We start from the raw sequence: 17,943 nt of genomic DNA on the forward strand, positions 1-17,943 counted from the left end.
CAGCGGCACACCTGGGACTGGTGTCAGCGCTGATGACACTTGCGCTGCCACTGCCTGAATCAACTGCCTTCTACTAAGCTGGGGACTGTGAGGCATGTGGGGGCCAGGACGGCCTCAGGAGCTGAGAGATGGGGTTTCTTAGACTTGCCAGAGTTCTTTTCATCACTCTGACTTTCCCTAAATAAGCCTTCCTTGCCTCGGGATCTCATTATTGGTGGAGAGAGAGAGAGAGATTGAGATTGTGTGTGTGTGACCTGGGAAGTCCAGTCTGAGGGCCTCCATCTGTGGTCAGACTGGCCCTGCGAGCCCCCAGGCAGCGGCTGTTTCCCTTCTTTGTCTAAGCTTCTGGCCCCGAACTGCGCTCCTGGTCCGCCCGCCCGCTTTCAGACCGAATAAACAAGCCTCTTTGCAGCACCCCATGTGAAGAGGCTTGTTTATAAAGCTGTAACTTCTCTCCTGGAGGACTTCTGCGCAGTGTTTGACATTGTTGGTCGCTGCCATGGTGAGCAGGGATTTAGCAGAATTTGCGATCCATTCAAGGAGCTGTTTTCATTCTTCAGCACTCCCGGGGAGGAGCAACCCAGAAAGATTCCCATTTGGGACTGGCTGCTCCATACTGCCTCCAACTCAAGTACTGAGTTTAGAAGCGCCCGTCTTGAACCTAAAAGAGAACGTTGAAGTGAGAGGGACTAAAATGTTTCCACCTTGATGAATGGATGCACACTGTGTATGAAAAGACTGGTTTCAAGGATTCTTTCTCTAGTCCTTATATGCATATACATACACGCATATATACAGGTAAATTTACAAAATGGGAGGACCCAGGGAAAAGCACAGATAGAAGCTTTGTATTACCAGTCCAGGTTTCAAGGTCTAGGAAACCAATGGTTGAAGGAAAGGAGCAACAGTTAGAATAATATTACAGAAAAGTCCATGCAACAAGTCAAGCTATGATTCTGAGAAGTGAGAAAAACTGCCCGTGATTTTTGCAGACTAGCCAAAGCCTTCTATGTGTTTCTCAGAAATGTTTTTCTACTACCAGTAGGGGCTGCTCTGTGCATTGCCTGGGAACAGCTCCTGGTAAATATCGTGATGCTGATAGTAGTGATGATGATGTATATGGAATGTTATCATTCTGAAATAATTTTCCAAGTAAATGTTAATAACATCTATAACCATGAATAAACCCACCTAGTCCAGCACTAATTCATCCAATGTTTAAGTTAGTCTTTACTAATAAACATTGTAGCTATAATTCTTATTTGTTTTACTATTATTAGGCCAGCAGGAAAAAAATGCATACTACTTTACCAAGCACAAACCCTTATTTTTTTATTCTGCAGGAATTATGCAAAACCAAGTAGGAATATTATTTAAAATTAGGACTACAGTAGCCTAACATATCCTGCATTACAACAGCAACATGAATATTACGACTAAAATTTTTAAATAGTTCCAGTGTTTCTTAAATTCCTTAAGACTTTACAAAATAAAAATTTTACACTATTGATAATTTATATTTTGCTTTTCTGTAATGGAGGGAAAAATAAAGATACCTCCAAGGTTTAACCAGAAATCTGTTTTCAATTACAGTGAAATCAGATTTAGATACTGCATTAGGATAAAAGAGCTGCATGTCTCAAAATGTAAAGCCATTCAGTAATTTTTGAAAATAGGGTTTTTTCCCCCTCACATGCACCGTTGTTCTTTTTCAAATACATACTTACAAAGTAAGTATAGGAAAATGTCAACCTACTGCCACATTCAACCATTCTTAATTTTAAAGTTTTCCTCTTTTCACATGTCAGTTAACTTACAGTACATAAAACCTTATTGTAGCATTTATATTTGTTTTATATTTTTACCTAGTCATTTTATACTTTTTTTTTTGTCTAGGATGGAGAACATAAGTCATTCACTATTGTGTTAGAAAGAGAATATGACACTTTGGGATTCAATATTATAGGAGGTCGACCAAATCAGGTAAAACACCTTGTTAATGCATTACTCATTCCTTATAAAATAAGCATTAATAAACATTACTCGTTGCTTATAAAATAATAGAGGACTTAGCTTTCGTTTGTGGATTTTGAGTAAGAAAAACAGTGGTTTAATCTTTAAAATTATGCTTGTGATCAAATATCAGATTTCTTAATGCAAATATTCCAGTACATACCCAGATTTTATTTATTTATTTATTTAGTTAGTTAGTTAGTTAGTTATTTAGTTTGTTTGTTTGTTTGAGACAGAGTCTTACTCTGTTGCCCAGGCTGAAATGCGGTCATGCAATCTCGGCTCACTGCAACCTCTGCCTCCTAGGTTCAAGTGATTCTCCTGCCTCAGCCTCCCAAATAGCTGGGATTACAGGCACCTGCCACCATGCTCAGCTAATTTTTTGTATTTTTAGTAGAAACAGGGTTTTGCCATGTTGGCCAGGCTGGTTTTGAACTCCTCACCTCAAGTGATCCACCCCCCGCTCAGTCTCCCAAAGTGCTAGGATTACAGGTGTGAGCCACCATGCCTGGCCCTGATTTTATTATTTTTTAAATTTTTTAAAATTACTTTCTTTTTGAGATGGAGTCTCACTCTGCAGCTCAGGCTGCAGTGCAGTGGCATGATCTCAGCTCAATGCAATCACTGCCTCCAGTTCAAGTGATTCTCCTGCCTCAAACTCCTGAGTAGCTGGGATTACAGGTGTGTGCCACCACGCCTAGCTAATTTTTGTATTTGTGGTAGAGAAAATACAAAATGTTGGCAAAGCTGGTCCAGAACTCCTAACCTCAAGTGATCTGCCTGCATCACCTCCCAAAGTGCTGGGATTATAGGCTTGAGCCAATGCACCTGGCCTTTATTTTTGAGAGAAACAAAAAACAACAGCTAGCAAACTTGGTTCTCTTTGCTACTTTAAAAGAAGAAAAGGAAAGTACATTTCACATTTTATCTAAATTATATTGTACTTTTGGAAAATTTCTTGAATAAACCTATTTCACAATACCATATGTAGGCAATTTCTATTTGATAACATTAGGCAATTGTATTGCCTGCTTAAATCTCCTATTTATTAAGTGAAATTACTCAGTTTGCAGATTCTAATACAGACTAGGAAGAAAGTAATATATATTGAATGAATGAATGAATAGTTGAAAGAAGGGATGATTGATTTCAATAGGAAGTACCATGTTAAAGAAAAACAGTTGATTAGAAATATTTTTGGCTCCCCAAACCAAGTTCTTTGTTTGACTGCATGAATAATATTCTCTATGTTGATGGCAATTGTTTTCAAAATGCATATTTTAAACTTATATAATATACTGTAGTTGCAAAGTTCTTTCATATCATTGAATTCCTGTGTCAACTTAATTTTCACCATAACTGGAAAAAGGTGGTTAAGTTTTAAAAAATGATGCTCTTTAATTTTCTCAATAAACTGCCATGAAATTTTTGCATCCTGCATTGCAGATGTTGTTCAAGGAAACTGTCTTAGTGTTGTTGGTCATATGCTTTGTTTAGGTAAGGATGGTAGTGACATATTTTTTCCTTGTGTTTAGTATTTTGAAAACCTAGCAACTAATGACTGCTGTGCTTCTCTTTTTAAAACAGTCTTCATTTATTAAGATGAAAGTCTTTTCATCATATCATTTTGGTTATCATTTTCCCTAAGGAATATTTTTATAGATTCTGTTTTGGTATTTGACATTTAGATGACATTGGACCTTTTCAAAACGTCTCTTAAAATTCATGATAAGGACAGCTAAAGAGAAATAATTTTATTTAACCTGCCATGACGTCAAATGACATTTAAAATTATATGATGTATTATTATAGGATGTTGGATATTTTCCCTAAACAAGCTTTGGCTTCTTGTGACTGTCTAAACTATCCTGTTTTCACCATATTGGCTATGTTTGAGGTTTAACTAATCATGAGTTACATTGTACCTAGAAATATGTAAAAATGAGCTTTGCATGGGTTCCCTTTTGCATAGGTTCCCTTGCAGTTTGGATGTGATCATTTGGGATTTTACACTTGAGTAAGCTACCAGTCTCTCCTGTGAACAGACACAGCTAGAGCTATGTTTCTAAATCTGTCGCATCAAAGAGCTAAATTATATTTCAAAATTCTGACCACATCTCAAACCATTTATAGAGTGGGAACCAGACACATGTTTTTTTCCTTCTTTAACCTTATCACCCTTTTACTTGCTGTATCTCTTTAGAAGTGAGATGTTTTATAAATAATACTTAAAAGCCAGTTTATTTCACCTTGTACATGCCCTTTCCCATAGCTTTTAATGTGAACTAAAAAATGTGAAGTTACTAGATAATCTTGTCAGAGACCCCGGACTCATTCATTAAAACTGCCATCTTGATTAATGACTAGTTGGTGTTAAGTAAGTTAAAATTCTGTGCCAAATCCCCAGCTAAGAGAGTTGCAGGTTTACAGAGGATTGGTAATGTTACATTTAGTAAATTGTCCTTAATAATATTTAAATTTTGTTTACGTCTCTCTTCTTTAACGATTTTTTTAATAGAATAGTCAGGAAGGAACATCGACTGAAGGAATTTATGTTTCAAAAATTTTAGAAAATGGACCTGCTGACAGAGCAGATGGCCTGGAAATTCATGACAAAATCATTGAGGTAAGACAATGATAAAACATGTATATGATCCTTGCAAGAAAGATTTGGATATTTTAAGTTTCCAAACTTATCGCTTTACTTTGGTGTGGTGCTTATTAGAATATACATTCATAGTAGCAGTAAAGGCATTATCGTTTTTACTTTTTACAAAAAATGTAAAAGTCACTGGGAGAGATGGTTCATACCTATAATCCCAGCACTTTTGGTGGCTGAGGCAGGAGGACCACTTGAGCTCAGGAGTTCGAGACCTGACTGGGCAACACAGTGAGACCTCATCTCTACTAAAACACAAAACAAAAAAATTAGCTGGGCTTGGTGGCACATACCTATAGTCCCAGCTACTCAGGAGGCTGAGGTGGGCGGATCACTCGATGTTAAACCCAGGAGGTCAAGGCTGTGGTGAGCTGTGTGTAGGCCACTGCTCTCTAGCCTAGGCAATAGAGCAAGATGCTGCCTCGAAAAAGATGTAAAACTCTATTATGATTCTATGTAATTTATTAGATATTTTGATGAAAGAATACAACACCTGAGTTTCCAAATGTGTTAATGAATACCTCTGTTTTAATAACTTGTGTTTTCCATGAACTATGATGTCACTTGCTTGATTATTAAAGGATTAATTATTATGACATTTCAAAAAAGGATGATAAATCTCTGTTGAGGAACATTTCTAATGAGGAACTAAGACTATATTTTAAATTTGTAATTAATATTTTATATATAGAGTTTGGAAGAAATTATACAATACCTGTAATATTTCTTAGTGTAATATGGCTACCTTGTTCATGTCATTATCTTTTATATGAAAGAAAAAGGGAAATACCTTTTTTTCTCTTTGCTGTGAAAATCTGGTGAGAACTCTTTGTATGTTGTAACTGTATTGTTGTATTCGGGGGTGATAAAGTGAGCACCTATATGCTAGTAAAATTGGGTTATGATAATGCCATCTGCCATCCCTGTCCTTTTGACATTTTATTAACTGGTTAAGACAATATTAGTTGCTGTTATCAAAAATGGTTAAGTTACTTTTATCAGTGAGTATTTCTAATGTATTAGTGAAGGTATAAATAGGAATTTGGAAGGTTTACTTGACTCCACTATTCTTTTTAAAAATTCTGTTCATTCTAGGCTATATAATCACTAGTGCTATCTTTCTGAATATTTATAGAAACTATCATGATGGAGGCAGATTTTCTGTATTAAATTTTGAAAAAGTTTTAGATTTTCATTAATCGTCTGTGCACTAAACAAAGTTGAATTTTTACTGAATTGACATAGAATAAGGGTGAAGAATATAGAACAGCCAATAGTTTTCTGTTTTGGGAAAAAACCCACAACATTTACAAATTAGCTGACGAGACAATTTAGAAAAAAAAAAAGAAGAGTTGTCTTTTGCCAAACAAACAAACAAACAACAAAAAAACTATGATTTATATCTAAAGAGGTCTCTTGTATCAAGATTTTATTCTTCCAGTTTTGTTGCCAAGGAAGTGCAGATCTACTTGTGCTGTTGCTATCCAGTTCGTCTTGACAACTTATCTAGTGGAAGCATACACATACTGTAGCTTCTAAAGTTAGAATGTGCGCAGTATGATCTAAAGGGCAACATAATTTAAACAGAAGATTGTCCTTATTACTTTCTGCATTATCTCAAAAACACATTAAGTTGTCCAGTTACCAGTGGAAAGTAAAGTCTTACATTTGATATTATTAGAAGAACTGCCGGAACTGAATACATATATTTTTACACACACACAAACACACAGACAAAACAGAAATATGTGTTGGCAATTTAAAAAATAACTTACGCTAGCTAGGTGACAATATTATGTATGCTTCATTAATGTTACATTAAAAGAGAAAAAGAAGTTTTTTATGTTGTCATACAACAATTTGGTTACAAACCTAATGGTTTTTTAAAAAGGTAATTTTATAAAACTATGGTTGAAAAAATCAAGTGCATCTAGACACCTATATAGTACTGTTACTAACATATGTCAAATTAATCTTCTTTAAACCCTGTATGATAAAATGTAAAGAGATCAACCATAAAAATTCAAATGAAATTTAACTAGCTGCGGTATTATTATTCACTTTGATTTGCATATATTAGCAGTTAATGACTAGAGCTTGAAATTTGTCTCAATGATACAGATTTTTCAATGTGTCTTTTATACCAGGGTACACTGATTTTATGTATACCATGCTATAGTTCTAGACTGGATCAATGTGACCACATTTGCAGTTAAGAAATGGATTAGATGATGTGCATATTTCTAGAATGTTGTGTGTTAAATAGCATGAAATATTTTAGAAAGAAGATTATTAGAAATAAATCGCTCTTGCTTAGTTGTTCAGTGATGCTGTCAGCTTTTTGAGTGAATAGATATTTGTGCGACTTTCATATCTAGTTAAACAAATAGTGTGCTTTTTCTTGTGCATATATGTGTGTTGTAAAAGATCCCTGTGTAATCATTAAAGTTAGAAATAGTTGATGCTTACCAGTTATTTTAGTTTCTCTGTCATTATGGTATCAGTCAACTTTAAGCAGTTTTTAGCTAATGGAAAATTGAGAAGAAATCTATCAGTTTAAAATGTGCAGATGCATATTTTAAAACAGATTTTTAAAGTAAAGATAATAATTTCTTTTCTGTTTTGTGATCAATGATTTGTTCAGTGAACAAATTTAATGGATCAATTTTTGAATTTCAAATGGTCATGCTGATTTAAACCTGGTGCAACAAAAAAGTTTGTTAACAGTGTAAAGAGTACAAATTAGTTCATATATTATAAAATTATCCATATGACTTATGCACAATCTGACACATTACTAAATGCTTTGAATTTACTGATATATAACTGAAATAAAAAATAAAAATAATAAGAGATTCTATGGTTTATATATAGTCAAGATATGCTCAAAAATATTTTGTGTAGCTAATTGCTTGATGCACACATACAAGTTGATGAATTGTTTTTAAAAAACAACATAATTTCCCAAAGTTATTCACGTAAATGTGGAAGTAGATATGTTAAAGGTTTTGTTCTGTTGATGGTTAAAAAGATTTTATAAACTGTAATAAATATATTAGTTATAGTTTGGTACAGTTCAACAAAGGCTAGTAAAGTATTATTTTTTAATATTCTGCATTCTATTGATAAAATTCAAGAATAATAAAGAATAAAAATCACTGTCATTAGGTAAATCTATCTCATGTGTTTCACATAATATAGGGCAAGTTAATTTTTGGAGTCGGTCTCCACAACAACTATGTTAACCAGTTTCTAGCTATTTCCACATTCATATTTGTTAAACTATTTATGCTTGTAAATTTTAAAAAATCAGTCGTGACATTTGAGTTACACTAGTTGTCAAAATATCACTGGAGACTGAAAAGGCAGAAGATATTGTTGAAGGCGTTTTGAAACATCACAGAAATTCACATAGGCCAAGAATTCACCACAGTATACAGCGAATAAAAGCATGCTGTTTTTCATTCTTTCAAGAACCAAAGGAATCACAGAAAATCCCTGATCCTATTGAAGAGTTGGGCACAATTCTGGAAGAGCGCATGACCATTAATGTAGTTCTCATGATGTTAGGATGCCTAAGTGGTACGTGGGAAGGAGTCGAGAAACAAAGTTCACTGTTGCTTTTAGCATCGATTCCTCTATTCTTTCTTTCTTTCTTTCTTCTTCTTCTTCTTTTTTTTTTTTTTTTTTTTTTTTTTGAGACAAGATCTTGCTCTGTCACCTAGGCTGGAATGCAGTGGCATGATCATAGCTCACTGCAGCTTCTACCTCTGGGACTCAAGGGGTCCTCCAGCCTAAGCCTCCCAAGTACCTGGGACTACAGGTGCACCCCACCACACCCGGATAATTTTTTAAAAATTTTTCTGTAGAGAAAATTTTGCCTAGGCTAGTCTTGAACACCTGGGCTCAAGTGACCTGTCCACCTTGACCTCCTGAAATGCTGGGATTACAGGCGTGAGCCATAGTGCCCAGTCTCCTCTCCTATTTTTATGATGCTGATAGCAGGCAATGCAACCGTAACTCCAACTTCAGAGTGGGAAAGGGTGGATAATCACTCATGGCTCTTTGTTTACACTTTCTTCTCCCAGCACTCCACTAACCCCTGCAGCTCCAGGGCAATGCTGTTTGACAGGGAAGTGCTGGAGGCACAGTGCTTCTCTCAACTTCTGGAGATCAGAGTGGGGCTGAAGGTCTGTGGAATCTTTGAGATGAATAGCTCAGAGCACAGAGCAGAGGATTAATTTTTAGTGCATATATTAAAATCTTTTTATTCTATTTTCTACCTTGAAATTCCTAATGCAATGCAGCATAAAAGGCATTTTCCTTTTCTTTAGAAATAGTTCCCACATTGAAGTGTCAGTGTAGCACTTTCCATTGAGTGCTAAGTTTATTACCAGAAGAAAGAGTTTCACAAATCAGAAACTTTTTAACTATCGCCAGACTGCCAACTACACTTTCTTTTATTTCTGTAATGTTATACCTCTGCATTCTCTGTGGTCACTGTCTGTACTGCTAAAATGAAAATCTTTGGTAGTTGTCTTGTTTATTTAGCTAACGCTCTGCATAGTCAGATTGTAGCTGTTAAAGCAGGAAAATTAATTGCAGCTCAGAGCTAAACATTTAGGAATGTTATTGAATCAGATCTGCAAGGTGCTACCTCTGTATATACCTAATGAAACACTATACCTTACTATCTCACAAAGCAATGGTGTAATTTGTTGATGCATAAGAAGCATTTACGAGTTTTTATAGGTCACCTGTAAATCTGCTGGGCAGTTAGTTTTTTGACAAATTTATGTCTAATTCAAATAGCTAAATATCACTAATCATAGAGAAATGCAAATTAAAATCACAATGAGATACCGTCTTACATCAGTCAGAAAATGATTATTAATAAAAAGTCAAAAAACAATGGATGTTGGTGAAAATGCAGAGAAAAGAGAACACTTATACACTATTGGTTGGAATGGAAATTAGTGCAACTCCTATGGAAAACACTATGGAGATTTCCCAAAGGACTAAAAATAAAACTACCATTTGATTTAGCAGTCACACTACTGGGTGTCTACCTGAAGGAACAAAATCATTATAGAAAAGGACACCTGCGGTTGTATGTTTATTGCAGCACCATTCGCAATAGCAAAGTCATGGAATCAACCTACATGTCCATCAGTGGATGACTGGATAAAGAAAACATGGTGTGCATATATACACCATAGAATACTGTGCCACCATAAAAAAAAAAATGATATTGTGCGTTTTGCAGCAGCACAGATGGAACCAGAGGCCATTACCTTAGATGAAATCACTCAGACACTGAAAGTCAAATACCACATATTCTCATTTATGAGTGGGAGTCAAACAATGTGTACACATGGACATAGAGAGTGGAATAATAGACATTGAAGATGTGGAAGGGTGGGAGAAGGGAAGTGGATTGAGGGCTGATAATTACTTAGTGCGTACAATGCATCTTATTCAGGTGACAGTTACCTAAAAGCCCAGACTTCACCATGATGCAATATATCCATGTAAAAAAACCTGCATTTGTACCCCCTAAACCTATAAAAATAACAAATACATGTTTAAAAGAGTGTAAATGGACATTACCACCTTGCCTTAATGAAGTGACACTGTAGATTTATTCAGTGTCCCTGTCCTCCTAGAAGTCAGTTTAATTCATGACTACAGATCCTTACATTGGGTGGGGAAACAGTAGAATCTGTGGATGGAGGCAGCCTCATAGTTTCAGGAAAGGATGCAGGCGTTAAATTGGATTTTGGCCCTGAATTTGTGTCACATTATCACTCAAAGGTTTCTCAACTTTTCCATTTCTCAGTTTCTCTCCTGTAAGTATAAGCGTCATCATAGACAGTCCCTCAGATTTTCCAACTAGGTGGTCATCATGATTTTGCCACACCACTGAGATTTTAGTATTAATAAACATAGTTTTATGTTAGCCTACAAAAAAAGACTGGAAAGATCCTTATACTACTGAGTGTGTTAAGCACTGTCTATCCATTTTAAACTTCTAAGACTTGAACTTTTGTTTGACTTGTTAGTGCTAAACTCCTGAGAAGGGAAACAGGGCCACCTCTTTTTACTGTGCATCTTGCACATGGCACAGCTGGATTTGGTGTCCCTCTCTGAAGGTCTCAATGTGATTCCTATTCTCGTCATCATTCTGTGCTATGAAAATCTCATCAGAACACCTGTAACATTATTTTGATTCATTTTAAATTGTGATCCAAAGTTGCTTTTAGGTAAAATTCCAAATTGGGGCCTTAATGTACTGGTTTTTGCCCTTTTCTTCCTTTCAATCATCCTGAGCACCTGGCACCTCCTTTCTCTCTTTCTTATTCCCCCCGCAACATTTATTGTCAGGAAAGAAGGTCCTTACATTCACTTGCACCATTTGAACCATACACGTTTGTTCCATCATAGTATCCAAACTTTAACTAGAGATGATGCCTTAATGACACCTAAGCTTTTATCATTTTCACCTGGGCCTGCATTGTAGCTTCTTGACGAAGCTTTCCTTCCTTCCAGCCTCTGCTATCTATAACTCTACTTGTTTTCTACCCTTAGCAAAACTTGTCATTGTTTTGCTCCTTTGCTTAGGGGCCTTTATTGGCATTATATTTTCAACAGGTTAAATCCAGGTTTTTATCGTAAAGCAAAAATAGCCCTTTGAAACCCTTACTTTCTTTCTGCAATTTTTTTTTAACACAACCTCTACTGTCGTCTCATGAAACTCCTCCCTTTTCCTATCAACAGGCCTCTCTACTTTTATTTGTTGTTTTCTGTCTAACTGGTATTCTGTGCCACGGCCTTCTGTAGCTGACAAACTCCTCTGCATCCTCAAAAATCCTCTACTCCTGGAAGCCCTTTGCAATCCACTAAGCAATACTATCTTTTCTTCTCCGTTATCAATAGATCTTTATACCTCTCACTTTCATAGCATTTTCATGTATTATGGTATATATTTATTCTTTGATATTCTTTTCCCCCAACAAATGTATGGGTTTCTTAGAAGTGGTTTTAGTATTTTATTGAACCTACTATCTTCACCATCTCTTTTGCTCTCAGCATTGTGCCTGGGAAACTTCAGACATTCTGTGAATTTTCTTTGGATGATGGACTAAATGAATGGATGAATCTCAAGGTCAAGGTTTTAGGCATTACGGTATGGATCCAAGAGTTTTTCAACATCCCTGACATTTTTCCAGGTGGGCAGTCCCCAAAGGCTCTCCTGTAACATTTGATTCCTTCTCACCATATATTTATTACTAGATCAATCAGAGGTTGAAAGATTATTGTTTCTTAATTTGTGAGATCTAGCCACAATGGATCAAACCAATTGTATCTTTCTAGACTATTTCTTATAGTCTATAAATCAAGAAAGAACCCAAGTCTACAAGGCAATGTTTTAAATTCTGTTCATGTAAATGCTTGAATTGGATCTGAAGACATGTGTGCTCACCTTCACCCTCCTGCAGAATGTTAGTTATTGAACTTGAACAACTCTGTTAAAGCTGCCTGAATTTACATGCTTGTCTGCAAAGCAGATGTGCAGAGAATGGCACTGGACCAAATATGAAATTGAACAAAAACATGATTGACTGCAGAGGAACTAAAAAGATGAAAGATATTTTCAATGTTTCCAAGCCTTGTAAATGGTCTGGTGAAAAGACCAAAAGAGCTGGAAGCTTCCTAGAGCACTGGGGATGGCACAGGAGCCTCTTTGAAGTCCTCTTGGGGAGAGCTGCTTGGAATAATTACCAGTAGCCCCAGCTGTGAGGCATTCTGAAGAAGCTTAAGGCACAGCTCACTGAGCTTGATGCTGGGAACTTTTTAAGGCAAGTTTAGGAAGATTGTGCTTTCATAAGTACATGCCGTTGTATTCCTAGTAGATTTTAGTGTTTCCACAAAGAGATAGGAATAGAAACTTTCCCAGTCTTTTCTAAAAATCATTGTTCTTCCCAATGTCTTGAGAAAGTGTCACAAAGGAGAGAAAGGCGACTGACATGGATTGGGTGGATTTGGTGCCTGATCCTCTTAAGCTTATGAATTATTATAGCCACATCACAGTCCCACGGCTTTATAGACAGTACTTTTAATCAGCTTTGCTCTTCTTTCTTAAGAAGATAACAGTGTTCTTAAAAAGAATGTATCACTTCTTTTACAATCAGCAACTCAGAGGTGATTCATTGTTATCTTCATATCAAAAACACCCCAAAGAACAGACATTATTCATTATGTGGTTTTGAACATTTTAAACAATTTTGTATTGCTGTAAAAGTAGAGCAATAAATCTTCAACTTATAAGATTAAATGAGCAACTGACTATTCTGCTTAAAGAAATAAATATTTTCCGTAATTTAGAGTATGATGCAATGTAGTATAGAATACCTAACAAAATATAAAATATTAAATGAAAATATTGTTATTTTTTGTAAAATTAGGTGATTTGATGTTTTATTTGCATAATGTATTACACTGAAGCTAAGGGAAACAATAGATTTACTCTATGAAATTATATTTCAGAAAAAAATAGTTAACAAACATTTGTTATAGAAAAGGTAGTTTTCACAGTGAAATTTGCTACAAACATGATTCATGAAGTACATAAACACATGTTTAAATGATAATAGGTTTTTGTTGCTGAAGGTTGAAAAAAAGCCTGTTATTGATTGGAAGTACCTTAAAGAGCTTATAATCAAGATGGGAAGATAGTTGTACATTAATTAAACAAGCAACAACAAAACAAAACAACAACAACAAAAGGAACACAGAATGAGTGATTGGTATAGAATCACTACCAAGAAGACTTCTTTGGTATTCTGGTAGCCTAAGAGCTTTAAGCTTTAAGGGGGAATGGTACTTGAAAGGACTCTTACAGGAAAAGTCAGAGAGGGATTAGGAGGTGAGAGAGGGTAGAACAAGAGCTTTCCATATTTAGGAAGAATGCCATGAGTCAAAGACAAAGTAGGACTTTTATGTCTTGCTTGGCAGCCATTTGGTCAATTAACCTGAAAAAAATTATAGCTAATACTTATTGGTTATTATATGTCAAGCATTCTTTAGGTTTTTTTTACAGGTATTAATTCATTTTATCTCCACAGAACTCCATGAGGTTGGTACTGTAGGTATTAATGGTGTCCCATTTTGCAGATGAGAAGACTGAGGCACAGAGAGATCAAGTAATTTGCCAAGGCCATAGAGTAAAAAGCTCCTGTATCTGTGCCCTCAACCATTGCTTAATACTACCTATTACTAAGAATTACATAAGTGATTCATGGTAGGTAATCTATGAAAAGTTCGTTGAAGCCAGACTTTGAAGAAATTAGGGGAAGGCCTTGCATGCTTGGCTAAGGAGTTTGCATTTTATGGTATAGGCAACAAGGAGTCAGTGATAAGGTTTGAGCAGGGGAATGACACGAACAAAGCAATGATTGAAAGATTAAATTCCAAGATAAATTTCACTGGGGCATATAAATAACTTGAAAAGTGAAAATTTGAGATGGGATGCTAATGGTTGGGTATCACAGTTGTCCTTATATGAGGTAGTAAGGGCTTGTAGCAAATAAATACAATAGAAAAGTACCAGAAGGTACTGACAGCCTAGTTATCTTATTCACTACACTTATCTTGAACATTTTCCCTTGTCTTCACTTTCCAACAGTATGCTTATCATTATCTTATATCAAGAATGTAGTCCACTACAACAGAGGTCATATATCCTTTCTTTTATTCTCTTCATTGCAGACGGTGTCATGGTGTTTAGTACAAATAGACTGTGGAAATATATCCCCTATGTCTATTAGGAAGTCATTTGATGGTATTAGTTCAAAGAGGTCCTCTAAAAAGTCTTGAGAGAAAGGCAGAGAGACAAAAGTCTTGATGGGTTACCCTTTGGACAGGAGAGTTCCTTAAGAAGAACTAGGGTGTTCAAGCATTGTTTTCTACTGCAGGCTTTTTAGAAAAGATCCTGCAGTAATAAGATGGGTGTTGGAAGTACGAGGCCAGTTGAAGCCTGTATTAGTCCATTCTCACACTGCTATAAAGAATTACCCTAGACTGGGTAATTTAGAAAGGAAAGAGGTTTAATTGACTCAAAGTTCTATGTGGCTGGGGAGGCCTCAGGAAACTTACAATGATAACCAAAGGTAAAAGGGAAGCAAGGTACCTTCTTCACAAGGCAGCAGGAGGGAGAATAAATGCAGAAGGAAATACCAAACACTTATAAAACCATCAAATCTTGTGAGAACTCACTATCAGGAGAACAGCACGGGGGAACCACCCCCGTGATTCAGTTACCTTCACCTGGTCTCTCCCTTGACATGTGGGGATTATGGGGATTACAATTCAGAATGAGATTTTGGGTGGGGACACAGCCAAAACATATCAGAGCTGTGCACCTTTTAAACTTGATTTGATATATTTAGAAGTACTATTGACACTGGAGCTTTTGTTCAGACAAAATTTTCTCTCAATCAAATATGTCATCTTCCCTCTCCTAGAATATAGCAATTTACTTCATATGGTTTCTTACCCACCATTTCTGTGCTCTGTCAAATCTGTCTCTATGCCAGTGCTACTTGAACTATTTGTGGTAAAAGACATTTAATTATTTTATTTTATTTTTATGAATTGTACACTATAAGATAAAAATGTATTACTAGAAGAAAATGAGACAAAATACTACCAGGCCCATTTTTATTATGTATTTATTATTATTAGGTTCATCAGACATACGTGTGTCCTACCAAGTTAACATAAATGATTCTAAGTTCTTGTACTCTGATTCTGTACTTATCCTATCATAGATTAGTAAGAAACTGTTCGTGACCTAGCACTGGTCTTTGGTCCTTAGTCCACTCTAAGTAACAATGCCTCTCACAGCATCCAGAGAGATCATTTATGAATGCAAATTACATCTTATGATCCTTATGTCTATAATTCCTGAAAACCTTCCCTGCGCATGGGATAAAATGCAAGGTTCTTAAGCTATTCAATGAGGTCCTGCCTCCTCTGGCACTCCTCTATAAATCCAGCTCCTTTGTCCACCCTCCTCTTAAGCTCACGTTGTTCAAGCTACATTGACTTTCTCTTTCAGTTCCAGAACGCGCTCAGCACTTTCCCCTCTCAAGGATTTCTCACTGAAAGTCTCTTTCCCCTCCTTTAACCTCGTTAACTTCTACTCATAGCCTCATTCCTTCTACTCAGCTCAAATATCACTGTTGCAGACAAGCCTTCTCTGACTTTCATGTTTAAACTCTAATCCCACGTGATGCTCTTTCATATTGCCTTCTCCTGGCAATATCACAATTAGAAATTACCTGTTTCTTTTTAGGCAAATGTTTACAGAAGAGTCACAGATCATAAGTGTCTAGTGCAACCAAAGATCAGAAAGTGAACTTATGCACGAGGCCAGCACCCAGATCAAGAAACAGAGCATAGCAGGCATTCCCAAAACCTTCCCTTCTTCCCCTGTTCCTTCATTACCTTCTTCTACATTTTGCCTGTTTTTGACTTTTATATAAATAGAATCACACAATAGCTATTCTTTACAGTTCAACTTCTTTTATTCAACACTATGTTTGTGATGTCCACTCCCATTGCTGCCTGTAATTGTTCATTCTTATAGGTGTGTAGCATTGTAGTCATTTCACTATATGACTATACCACAACTTAATTATCAATTTTACCTTCAATGGAATTGTCAGTTCTAGGCTATTACAACAGTAGTGCTCTGAACATTCTTGTTTTGTGGACGCATGCATGCATTTATGATACACACACACAAACACATTTACGGGTGTATTTGCAGGGTCAGAGGACATATAAATGTTCAGCTTTAGTCATTACTTCCAAACAGATGTTTCAAATGGTTGTAGCAATTTAGATTCTCATCAGCAGTGTCTTAGAGTTTCCTTTAGTCCACATACTTGCAAAGGCTTGGTATTGTGTGTTTTTTTAAATTTCATCCATCTGGTGAAATGGTGTACGCAGATGACCCTGGCATTTCCTTGATGTCTAATGAAGTTAAATAAATCTTTGGATGTGTATTGGTCATTTCAGTCTCCTGTTTTATTAAGTACCATGATGAGCTTAGAAATCCTGCCTTTTGCTGTGCCTTCAACACCCGGTGGCCCTCAGCAGGCACTCAGCTATTTAATGTATACATTAGTACTACTAATTACAAGGATAAAGCAAATCTAGCCCTGCTATTAAAACTCTGTGCCTGATATATATGAGGTGTGCAATAAACATGTACTAAATGCATAAATAAAAGTGTTCTAAGTTTCTTTTAAATACACATCTATCACAAAGCAATTGAATACTTCCTATCTTACCTGGTTTTCTCTCAGAGAAAGAGAAGTAATTCTGTGTTTCTTTTGACATCCCATTTGATCATCTTGGCAAGCTCAATTTTTAATGTTATTCTTTTTGAAGGACCAGTCTTACACTGTCTATTTCGCTTCACAATTCTTTGTTATAGTGTCACAAAGATTAATATGATCCCTAAACTAATACTTTCGGCCTAGATATACTGTGTTAAAAATCCTTTCACTTTTTCTGAATGTGTAGGTGTTATTTTTTCAGAGACATAATTCTTTCAATAGATAAAGATGATCAAAGAAGAAAAATTCTTTGTTTTTCTTCTTATCTGAACTTTCACTTAGAGGACATTTCTTTTTGTAACACAGAACTTTGTAATGCATATCTTTTCTTAGACAGGTATAATTTTTTTTTTGGATCCAAATTAAAATTCGGTAATGTTACATTCTGCTGATTCAGAATTAAGTCATTGAGGCATACTTAGTTAACCCTAAGATAAAGTTAGATTCCCAGACATACAGCTGGCAAGATAGAATTTTAGAGCTGCAAAAAGAATTTTAGAACTGAAAAAATTGGTTGAATCAAAATTATCTAATAAACAATTGAAAAATAATTTACATATAAAAATGTTATATTTTACACATTATGCATTTAATATTATTCTAGGCATATTTTGTATAATTAAATATTTTATAATGTGAGATCATGAACTGCTATATAAATTGTCTCACTATAGTTCGTAAATATATGTCTCATTCAGGGAGTACTCATAAAATATACCTCAACACATAATATAAATTATATGCCAAATGGCTGTTATATTCAATCAGAATAGTAAGGACGATGACGGCTATAAAATAGTTAACATGTATAAACTCCCTATTGTGTGCCAAACACTGTGCAAACAGCTCTATGTAATAAAAACC

The 17,943-nt window shown here is 35.6% G+C and overlaps 1 protein-coding gene across 1 annotated transcript in view; it reads left to right on the top strand.

Moving 5' to 3' along the window:
• The window catches only part of PDZRN4 (PDZ domain containing ring finger 4), a 415,845-nt gene that overhangs the window by 1,237 nt on the left and 396,665 nt on the right, over nt 1-17,943 (top strand). The window contains exons 2-3 of the mRNA XM_023182830.2: nt 1,897-1,983; nt 4,532-4,639. Of these exons, the coding sequence (XP_023038598.1) occupies nt 1,897-1,983; nt 4,532-4,639 (195 nt within the window). The remainder of the gene's footprint in view (nt 1-1,896; nt 1,984-4,531; nt 4,640-17,943) is intronic.

Source organism: Piliocolobus tephrosceles, chromosome 10 (genome assembly GCF_002776525.5).
Source record: "Piliocolobus tephrosceles isolate RC106 chromosome 10, ASM277652v3, whole genome shotgun sequence".
NCBI lineage: Eukaryota > Metazoa > Chordata > Mammalia > Primates > Cercopithecidae > Piliocolobus > Piliocolobus tephrosceles.